Raw genomic sequence first — 12,251 nt, forward strand, 5'->3', positions numbered from 1 at the left:
TTTTAATAATGAGATAAGTATTTCAAGAATTTATTGGCAGTCTAATTCCTTTTGTTTGTTTACAGAAGCCGAAACATTTCATGACTGTCAACTTCATCTGTACCCTCAAAAAATTGAGTTGTGTTTAAAAGTCTTTCATAGAAATGCTAGTCTCGAAAAGTTACCTATAAATTTCTCAAGGTATTTGTGCTTATATATATATATAAACATTGGTTTCTTTTTTTATAGCTTCGTAGTAAATGCAAAGCTCCATGTTCTTACGTATTCAGTTTGACCATCAGCATTCATCATCAGTATCAAATTAATTCTAATTTTTCTTGTTTTGATAATAATACTGATAACATTCAACATATTAACTCAGTATCGATAACTCAGTGGCATTCGTTTTTAAATTTTTAAAATCAACCTAGCTCAAGAGACGCTGCAAAATGTATAGCCCAAATTAGTATTGTGTGTATGTTAGGGAAGGGAGGGAGGCTAAGGAAAAACTAAGAATCTATTGATAAGCTGAATGTTGTATTATTTTGTTTTGGAGGGGGGGGGAGAGGGGCATGATGACGAGGGTTGTTCAAAAGTGCAGAGACAGATGGAATGAAACTGAACTCAAGTTCAATAGGTTTGAAGCTGGACAAATTAAATCGATGTTATCATCTGGCAGGCTTAAAAAGCGTGATTATATGATAGCGTGATTATGATGATATGATAGAAAGTGATTGAAGTGAATCAGTGAGAAGGATCATCAAAGGAGATCATTGATTGACTGAATTGCTTTATTTCGGACAGTGCTATGAATTGTTAGTAGTTTTTGGTACACAGCACCACCGAATATGGAAACAGTATACCAAGATCGGATGGATGATTAATAAATAGTAAAAATATAATAAAAATTCCCATATGCATTGCAACTGAATTTATTTTATTGCATAGCTGTGGTATCCAAAGGTTCTCGAGTTATATACGGTGAACGAAACACTTAAAGAGACATCAAGATTTAGGGCACAGCTTGCCAGATTATTTTTAATTTTTTCTGTTCGGTTTTACGATCAACTAGTTAATAGGATAATTATAATTCAATCCCACAAAAGGTTAAAAAAAGACTATTCGTCTTTGGAATCAGAGAAATTACTCATGCGGTTGTTATCTTGTCAAAGAAATTTGGAGACCTCCACACTGCAGAAAAATTATCAACTTACTGTTGTTAATTATTTTGTTAATAATTTCTTATTATTGAAGACATCGATTTTTTTTTTTGAAACTGTAATGTTTTTATGTCCTGATAAAAGTTATGAAAGATAGAGAAGTTAGTAAGGTCAAGAAGTTAGAATTGTCTAGCAGGGGTATTGCCAACTGTAATGAATGGATGTGAAAGCTGGATGATTCGTTTGAATTAGGATTGTGGAGAAGACTATTAAGAATCTCATGGATTGCACGAATGACTAACAAGAAGGTTTTAAAGAGTATAAAGAGAGAATGGTCCTTGGAGGCAACGATCAGTAAATAGAAGTTAATGAACTTTGGGTATATTATGCGAGCAGATGGATAATTGGAAAAGGCAGCTAGGTAGGGAAAGATTGAGGGCATGAGAAAGAGAATAAGACCGCAAAAAAAGAATCGTCGAATGAGAACATAATGGAATTGACTAACTTGAATTTACAATTGTTAAAAGAAAAGACAAGCGGCCAAGTGAGATGGAATCAAAGATGGAACCTTTATTCACAAGATCACCAAGAATAGGAAACGATTGGATGGTAGCACTAACAATAACAGCAAATATTTTATCTTATAGTTCAAGAAGAATGTATTAAAATTCAAGTATAGATGTTGTATATTATTAGTACCCAATAAACACGAACACAATTAAACACCTGTCAGAACACGTGTGTGATATAATTAAATTCTTATATATATATATATATAATATGTTAATTATTTCTCTTTCTTTAATTAATATAGGATATCTACTTTGTTCAAAGAGTGTCTAGGGTCTGCTTTTTATACCTGCTCTTCTGAAACTAGAAAAACAATCAAGGAAATCATTCTCACAATAATTCAAAAACTGTTGGGCTCATCGTCAGGCAAATTTTTAAATATTAAAATTAAAGACACACAAGAGATATCAGAGACTTTTGAGCTGCTTGGTAAGTAAGATATCTTTTGTGTGATTAATGAAATTAATCTTTATCTGACAATTAACTTACTAACATAATGTGTAGCTTTCCTGACCTACAGAGTTCTAAACCACCGAGGGGAAAAAATGATTAATACCAACCTTCAATATATAGCAAATCACTTAATATTATTCACAAATATTTGTACATCAAGTTTAATTTTTAAACGAATAAACTAGAAAACTCAAATATTTTCAAATATGGCAATCCAAGTCTTCATTTAAACACGACATATTTTTGAGACAAAATTTCTTGTCTCGAGAAACATGACAAAGGTCTTGTGGAGCGCCATCCGAAATACTGCGAAAACTTTGCGGGAATACGTTATGCGTTATGCAGAAACGATATATGAGGGAAAAGAAAAACGTGGTTCCAAAATACATCACCATGGGACGCTGCATAATGTACCGAATGTAGATATAATAATTTTTCAGCGTGTGTAAGGAGGAGAAAGGCAACACAAGCATAAATAACATAATTTTATTCACTTCCATTATGCATTCACGGGTTGTACTGTTCAATATGCTGCTCTTCCGGTACGAAACAAACTGCATCCTTTGCTCAGTGTGTTCAGCGACAGAAAGCTGCTGATCGAGACTGATGTTGCGCACATTCTGCGTTATGCGATCTTTCAGAGATGCCAAGTTATCAGGATGATTTCAATAACTCCTGTCTTTGAGAAATCCCTGGAGCCAGAAGTTACTGGGAGTCAGATCAGGTGAACGAGGCGGCCAAGCAGTGGAAAACGCACAGCTGATCACTCTGGCTTTCGTGAAATGTTCTGCTGTACGGATCGACCAGAGTGATCAGCCCAATCCCGCATGAAAATGACTGAATCCATGCACATGTGCTGCTGTAGTTGTGGCACAACAAAATTATTCATCACATCGCGATACCTCTCGATAGTAGCTGAGCGGGTCACAGGACCCGACTCGCGAATGTCTTCAAAGAAGAATGGGCCAATGATAAACTAAGCTATAACTCCTCCCCCCTCGTCAGACAGTAATTTTGAGTGAATGCAAAGTAATTTGTTGGATTGCATGAAGATTTTGCGTAGCCCATACCCCGTCAATTTTTGGTCTCCGTTTAGGTGAAAGTGAGCCTCATCACTCTACAAAATCATTCACAGTCACGCAGCGTACAACTCCACTAAGAGCAAAAATATTAAAGCCAAAGTCGACTTTCGTGCGGACGCAACTCGTGTCTCAGAGTTATCTTGAATGCGTAGAAATGCAGAATCTTCTGTAGAATTTTTTTCTACGTTATTCACACCTTATTCCACAACGGCAGTAGCAACTTCATTCACTTGTTGTGAACTGATTGGTTTGCGACCTCTGCCAAGATAACTCGGGCTGTACTGTTTAGTCTAACCTAATCTAACTCCTTACGATCCCATTTCTTCAAAACGAGTAATCAAAACGAGTAATCACAGAGCACATGGAGATGTTGACTTCGTCCATATTTGTAAATGCAACGAAATTCGTGGAGTGCAGCAACAGCATTGCAATTGTTTAGGTAGTACAGCTTCACGAGTAAAAAAACACGTTCGGGTAGGTTAGTGCCATCACTATGGACGGTATTAACAACCAGAATGAAGGGAATCTTTTCAAACCCTCCTGCAATTGCTGAGTTGCGTGATATGCAAATTTCATGCGTTTGGTGTTTACAACGCCACTAGTGGTGAATATTGTAACTATTTTTTTTCCCTTTCAGATATCGCTTCCACAAAACGATCAATGTATTCCTGCAAAGTTTCGCATCATTTAGATCACTGGATGGCACTCCACAAGCTTAAACAGGGAGACTTAAATTTTAATCACTCTGTATATGCATATATATATGTTACCGGCAAAGTGTGAAAAGCAGGCATTCTATAGAATGCGTGGCGTTTTTAGACAAAGTATGGAATGTCTGTTTTTTTTTATTTTTTACATACATAGAATTACATTATCACTGCGTAATTTTCTTTTCTTAAAGATTTGTTAACCTTTGCTTGATTATAATATATCGATTTTATCCATTTCGATTGAATACTAAATACTATTAACAACCTAAGGCAATTTTCTAGCTTTTTATTAATATGTTTAATTTTATTTTACTTTTAGAAATTATTAAAGCTATTCATTTATTTGGAGTTGTGTACCACACAATAGCACTGTTCAATTGCTTGATTAAGAAGCAGACTATTCTCCAATGGTGATTCGGGAAATGAACGGTGAATAAATTGGACGGAGCTTTGAGTCTGTAATGGGGAGAAATTTTCATGTTCTATGTTATGTGTTCACCCCTGTAATAAAGACATGTGAATAAGGAAAAAATCGTTATGTATAGTAATCCCTCTTAATTAACAAATAGTTTTATTTCCTTTCTTTGGAAAAGGGAAATATTGGGATTAATAGTGTTTTAATCCCAATATTTCCCCATATTTTAATCCCAAACTCAATAGTGTTTTATACTATCAAAATAGTATAAAACACTATTGAGACGAATATAAGACGTGCGTCATTTCCGGAGCTCAACTTTTGTGTCCAATTGGAGATATATCATCAAGATCAGAGGAAGTTTTTCCCATCTAATGGCAGGAAGTGATTTATGACCAATTCAAATCACCATACGAGTAGATAAAGCAGATGTTAAAGTTACAACTGACAGCATTTGTAGTGAACCAGAACGTGATTTTGCTATTTTTCGAAGAGGCAAGTTTTCTTCATTCGGCCCTTTCAAAATCAGATTTGGATTTTGATATTGAAATTTCCATGTTATTGTAGTGATTGAAATTTTTGGAATAAAAGTACATGGAAATGGGATGAAACTAAAGACTTTACTAGCTAAAATTAAATATTTACACCGACCTTTCACCAGCTGAAACTAGCATTAACAACAAAGGCACTTTAAACACACACACACACACACACACACACACACACACACACACACACACACACACACACACACACACACACACACACACACACATATATATAATACCTTTTTGAATATATACTTCTACTGTTAATGTTGTTAATTATTATATGCTTTTTTACAGATAAAGAAGGGTCACTTAAAAGATATGACCATCCTTGTCGCAAGAGTAATTTATATAACTGGAACAAGGCTATCAAAGATTGTATAAACGATGCCATACAAAATGGAGATTTGCTTTCATTTGAAAAGAATGAGAACGATGGTAACACAATAGATGATATTTTAGAAAGGTTAGTTGCTGATGTTGAACACAAAGTTTTGATTTAGTGGTCTCAATTTAATTCTACTGTTGGTTTTCAGTATTGCACACATGCCTCTAAATCTGAGTGTTTTATCAATGGTCTGCATTTTTGAAGGGTAACTATTTCAGTTACCCTTTTTAAGAAGATCTGTTATTAATTTTTTGCTATTTTTTTTATCTTTGCAGCTTTATAAGAATAGTTGTCCAATGCGCCGATAAAAGGGATCATTCTCCGCAATGCTATTATTCTTCTGAAGATTACATTTTAATTGGGAGACTTTTGTTGACAACCACACTGAAAACAACACAAAAATATCGTAATGGTATGTAATGAAACCGATAACTTAACTTACTTTCGATAGAGCATTATTGTTTCTTAAATAATGGCGTGTGAGTTTTAATGAATGTAACTGTTATTGCTCTAGGTTAAGGGGATAATAAATCCCTCATTATTTTAAAGCCGGATACGAAACTCGGAGATCGAAATCTAAGAGTTTCATGCCGAAGAACTATTGGCGAGTCCAAGCGTAAGTCAACACCCGGGTAGTACAACACTAGGGCAACTGGGAGCAAAGGTGGAGCAAGATCCAACACTATCCTTAATATTTTCTGATAATGTAAAACGCAGCTACCCTAGTGTTGTACTACCCAGGTGTTGACTTACGCTTGGACTCGCCGATAGTTCTTCGGCATGAAACCCTTAGATTTCGATCTCCGAGTTTCGTATCCGGCTTTAAAATAATGAGGGATTTATTATCCCCTTAACTTAATTTACGCCGACAGAAAAAGAAAAAAGAAAAAAAAGCCTCTTGGCTCTTTATCGTATGTTATTGCTCTATTTTTGTTTTCCTACTTCTATAAAATACTTAACATCTTCCCTGCAGAGTTTTTGTAGATATAGAATATTAAATCTAATAGCAAAAACACTAGCAAGACACAGTCAATTTATTGATTCATATTCCCTAAGTTTGTCTTTAATTTGAATGTTAGTCACTCACATAATAGGTTTCAGAACTTGTATCAAATTAGTGCTATGTTAAGAGAAAAGGAATCTGTTGTTGTTCTTTGTGAAGAGCATTAGAATCATAGTGTTTGAGGAATTATTCGCGAACTCTGTTTCACAGAATAGAGGTAAACAGAACGTGAGAAGAAGGGGAAAAGCAGGATTTCTGTGGGTTAGTAGTTGAGGTTTAAATGTACATTGGCCAATTATTGCTTGTATTAATCAAGGTTCAGCATAAATGGACTGATGATGGATGTCATCGGAACAGTGTCTATAGAAGTAGTTGTAGAAAAGATATAAGAGCAGGAACATTTAGGAAGCAGTGGGTTAGGATTAGTTTTGATATATATATATATCAATGGCAGAGCCTGTGTAGCTCAGTGGATGTGGCGTTTGCACACCACGGCGCTTGGCCACACGAAGGAAGATTTGGTTTCGAGTCTAGTCGGCGACTAGAGGAAATTTTTCTAAGCCTTTTTTCAACCGGTTCCCGACTTAGTCGATCTTTGGCACGGACAAGCGGGTTTTTCCTCCCGGAAACTCGGGTTTTTCGTCCTGTAAACTCAAGAAAATCGACCGTAGAACCCACATTATTTCAGACATTAAATATATTGTGTTAGGGTTAGGGACCACGAGATGGCGGCACATTTGAGCCGTCTCTCTTCGCTGTGTACCCTTAATTAGTGATAGCCTTGGGCCATCTATCTCTGATTGGTACCAGTGGAGATTGAACTGCCCACTCAGTCTCCAAAAGTTAGATAGGGCTAAATAGCCTCGCCTACTCCCCATATAGGGGAATAAAAAAGGCGTTAGCTGATTTTTTTTTTTATATATCAATGGCGTCCCATTTCGATAAAGGGTGTGTTGTTGTGTGGGTTATGCAACCCGGCTTACAAATTTCACGCCAATTTGACCGTATGCATGGGCTTCCGCAGAAATTTTCCAGGGGGCACAAAACTTGGAGACAAATAATTACATCAATACATTTTTATGATTATTGATGTAATTAAATAATTACCTCAATAAACGTCTTTTAGCATTTTTGTATGTAATTATTTGCGATGTAAACTATAAATACATTATTTTCACTTTACATCGATTTTAATGATCTTTAATTCTTGAAAAAAAAGTATATGGAATTAATACAGTTTTTAGCACAATTTCATATATAAAAAATTGACGAGCATATTTTATTAAAAATCTGTTTAAATTTGAATTTATATTCGTTTAACTTTTTTTAAACAAATTTAAATTTGTTTCACTATAAATTTACAATTCACACTTCATTCAGTAATTCACTAGACACAGAGGGAAAACGAACACTGGTCGCTGTTCACAATAATTATGAAATTTTTTTTCACAAATCAGAAAAAGATGAAACAAAAACAGGAACACGTGCTTTATTGCTGCAATAAAACACGTGTTTTATGGCTGCCAGGCTGTGGGCCAAAACAGGCAAACCCATAATAAAATTTTAAGACAGAAAAAGAGTCCCATAGTCGAGTGTGTAAGGTTACATATCTCAATCACTTTTAAGATTATAATTTGGGGCATTTTTTACTCGATTCAGGAGGGGAAGTTCCCCGTTGTTTCCCTCCTCTGCAGACGCACATGAATGTATGATTACATTTAGCAGGAATAAATATGGTTTGATGGAGCAGCCAATCATTTCCTAAAATTTGTTGCCCATGTTATGTGTATTTCTTTGGTTTGTGTATATTTCGCTCCGTTTTCCAAAAAGTTTCTTTTGTTTACTGAGACTCAGAGTACATAACGTCCGATCATTATCGGAATTATCCACACTTTCGGGAATCCTACATTCATTATTTTTTTTTTTTTTAGTATCAGCGGTTCGTCTGTCTTATCAATTTCAGATATGCTGTATTTTGTGTAGATCAACAAGTTTTATAATACATAGACTATTCATTTTTATTCAAGAATAGATATTTTTTACTGTCTGTTGTTTTTCCAAAGACTAGAATAAAAATTCCTGTATACCGTTAATAAACTTTGAAACCTCAACAGATGCTATACTGAATAGCAAGAGAAATATTTAGTTTTTTTTCCTCTTAACATCCACTTTCAAATTTTCAATTCCAGAAAACATGTGTAACAACTCTTTGTAATACAGCCATCATACAGCAGTCGCTCAACTCATGACAAGTGACAACGTTCGATTGGATTGGTTGACACAATAACCAATCACAGACGCTAGGTGCTGGGTGATCTCAAAATGATAGCTCATCTAGCCACGCCTTCTTAGCCGTTTAAAAATACCATAACGCCAAGAATTTGACCCGTGCACCCTCTTTACATATTTTGAAAGGGCGCAAAGGTGTATGCATTTCGAAAGCACACCCGGGCTATTAACGCGAAAGTGATGTGATGTTTACGCGTCGAAATGTACCCTCTTCATGAAGCACTAATGCTCAATTATCCTCGTGAAGAATGCAATGAAATATTAGTATATTGTGTTTCATTTTAGGAATCACGCAAAGTCTGCAAACAATTAGGGGAGCCTTTAACGGGAATGAATGCAAATATATAATATCGGTGATTACTGACATTTCGTGGATGGGCTGCACATCTAGAACACCCGGAATATTCTCCCCTGATATATATATATATATATCAGGGGAGAATATATATATATATATATATATATATATATATATATATATATATATATATATATATATATATATATATATATATATATATGATGTATTTCTGCCTGGAAAGAGATGAGGCAAATATCAGTCCAAAAGATAGATCTGACTGTCTTGCGAACTACTTATTGTCAAAGAAAAGTGAAGGTGAATTCAGACATATTCAGAAAACAAATTGTGGAAGAAAGACATGACTTTGTTTTGGTTGTATTGCCGGTTGTTATCACCTCATTCAAGAATGATATTGGAGTCAGTTTTTTCAATCATTCATAGATCTCGAAGCTCGGGGTGTTCGAATACTGTAACGTTTGTCAAGTGAGTAGGAGGAATGAAGATGCACGAAACTAGACAGGGATTTAGGTAGGTAAAAGGTCATTTATATATATGGGAAAAAGAGGGTTGGCGAAAGACTGGAGTACTGAAGTACTTTTCCATTGGGAGGAGACATGAAGAGAGAGAGAGAGAGAGAGAGAGAGAGAGAGTCACTCACAGTTACATATGCTAAACGATCAAGAGAAAAGTGGCTACCCATTTACAATGTGTGGAAGGCAAATCACAAAACAGCAATTTTCTGTCTGCACGATAACCTATTTGAGAATTTGAAGTAATGTGCTGCTACGTTCACCAAGTTTATTAATGGCACAGGATTTTTCAAACCTTCTCATGGTACGTGTGTCCAGATATTGGTGATGTTGTCTAGGAAATTGTTCCAAATCTATAGTTGCGGAATGATCTTCTCCGTTATTTTAGCGTTTACCGAAACGAAGCAATAGTTCTAGAGTTGGACAGCAGAGAGTTATTTCTTTTTTGGGGAATGTCTTAGGGAATATATATACGAAGGAAGTATGAAAAGTTCTCAGGCTCAATCATAGATGGCAACACTATCGATAAGATTTTTTTCTAAGTTGGTACATCTGTCATAAGCATCAATGTGAAATTGCAGGTCATTCTGTCAAGTAGTTTTTTTTTTCATATAGCTGTCGAAACCCAAAGTGTTGTCTGTATCCCTTGCAATGGATAAAATTGAGAGTAACGTGTGGTTATAAAATTCATTGTAAAAGAAAGTTTAACGCCAAACGAAATTCGTTCGAAGTTCATACAAGTTTATGGGCACTCGTCTCTTTCGTTTTCGACAATTAAGAAATGGACTGCCGAGTTTAAACGTGACCGTACCAGCCTTGAAGATAATCCAGGTGAAGGACGTCCAACAACACCAGAAATCATTGATCAAGTGCACGATATGGTATTGGATGACCGGAGCCAAAGTGTGTAAAATTGCTGAGATCATAGATATTTCAAAAAAAACATGTAGGAATATGTTTTGCATGAAGACTATATTGCATATGAAAAAGCAAAATCGGTGCCGAGCTTGTTCACAGCAGATCAAACACGCACTTGCATGAAAATCTCTGAACAGTGCTTTGAGCGTTTTAACAAGAATAAAACTAATTTCGTGCGTCGAATAATTGCAATGGATGAGACTTGGATTCACCATTACACACCAGAATCCAAACAGCAGTCAAAAGAATGGACAGAAGCCGGAGGTTCAACGCCAAAGAAGACAAAGTTGGTTCCATCAGCAGGAAAGGTCATTTCATTGGTGTTTTGGGATGCTAAAGGCATTTTGTTTATTAATTTTCTTGAAAAGGGTAAAACAATAACCGGAGAATATTATTCCGATCTTTTAACCAAGCTAGATGAAAAAATTCGTGAGAAAAGACCCGGTTTGCAGAAGAAAAAAATCATCTTTCATCAGAACAATGCACCTGCTCACAAAGGTGTTTTGGCAATGGAAAAATGAAGGGATCTGCACTATGAATCGTTGAAACATCCACCCTATTCCCCAGATTTGGCTCCCTCTGACTTCTATCTCTTCCCAAAACTAAAACTGTTCCTTGCTGGTCAGCGTTTTTCTTCGAATCAACAGGTGATTGCAGCTGTAGAGGGGGATTTTGCAGATCTTATTGAGAACCACTACAGGGACGGGATAATGGCTGGCGATGGAGCATCGCTGGAATAAATGTATATTAGTCTTAAGGGAGATTATGTTCAAAAATAAAAATAATGATATATATACACAGCTACTTAGAAGATTGATGATGGTGAAAGGCACAGCTCAAATAACAAAGAAATGGAATAAACAGAGGTACGATGATGGAAACAGCACGGATCGTTTCTTCCTCGAAATTGTAACCTAGCACCAGGCGCAGTTCTGTAAAATTATAAATATGATCAGACTAACTTTGAGATCGAAATATAGAGTCTTCAATTAGCTAAGGTTAATTATATATAATGAGGATATAACATATCCATCATTATGTTAAATCGAAATGAATGAAAGATTTTAGCAGGCGCTAAATATCAGATATTTTTTTTTTTTTTGCAGTATTAAAATTGTTTATTTTCACTTTTTCTGCTGTTCACACTAAACGAATGTTTATGCGTTTCAAGTTCGAAGAAATTATAGCATCTTAAGTTGAAATCCTGAATTCATTCATTGTAAGTATATTTTGTTTTATATATCAGCAACTAGTAACCATTTTATTTATTTCAGAAACTTCGGAATGCACTGAAGTCATGATCTACAGCAATGCGGAGCCTTGTTTATTACATTATTATCTTCACTTAAGTGATACTCCTCATCGGAAAATGTAAGTGTATTTTCATTTGAAGTTTGAAATAATGCTTCCCTAAAGTATAAATTCAGCGTTCATTTTAAAGTTCTAAAGAATCCATTTAAGTTATTTCTTAGAAATCCTAAACATCACATTTTATTCCTTAAGAATATCTTTATTTGTTTCTGAAATACAATTTGTTTTATTTAATATCATTCGTTAACACTCAAGAATCTAACATTTCTCAGTCATTTTCAGAGATCGTATATTACAAGCTCTGAAAATGACTGAGAAGCCATTTTCAACATCATGACTGACTTCTCTTTGCACAATTATATATGCAATGTAGGTTCTAGCAACAACTATTCAAGCTGGATTTCGAGGTATTAGAGATTGTTTTGTCTTGGAGTTGTATAAAGAAACAAAATGTCAGGAAAAACATATATATCATCGTTTACTTTTTGCTCCTCCTTCCAGGGGTAGCTGGAAGAAGGTAGCATAAGAACGGACGATGAGCAAGCACAAGTGGAAGCACATATTAATAATGCTAGCAAATCAGACTATGTCTTG

The 12,251-nt window shown here is 35.3% G+C and overlaps 1 protein-coding gene across 1 annotated transcript in view; it reads left to right on the forward strand.

The window, feature by feature from the left end:
• LOC150108314 (uncharacterized) overlaps positions 1 to 12,251 on the forward strand; it is a 220,779-nt gene that overhangs the window by 1,018 nt on the left and 207,510 nt on the right. The window contains exons 2-3 of the mRNA XM_090390443.1: positions 5,215 to 5,383; positions 5,581 to 5,717. Of these exons, the coding sequence (XP_090246569.1) occupies positions 5,215 to 5,383; positions 5,581 to 5,717 (306 nt within the window). The remainder of the gene's footprint in view (positions 1 to 5,214; positions 5,384 to 5,580; positions 5,718 to 12,251) is intronic.

This window comes from Typopeltis vanoorti, chromosome 3, assembly GCF_054136105.1.
Source record: "Typopeltis vanoorti isolate ZY-2024b chromosome 3, IOZ_Tvanoo_1.0, whole genome shotgun sequence".
Classification (NCBI taxonomy): Eukaryota; Metazoa; Arthropoda; class Arachnida; order Uropygi; family Thelyphonidae; genus Typopeltis; species Typopeltis vanoorti.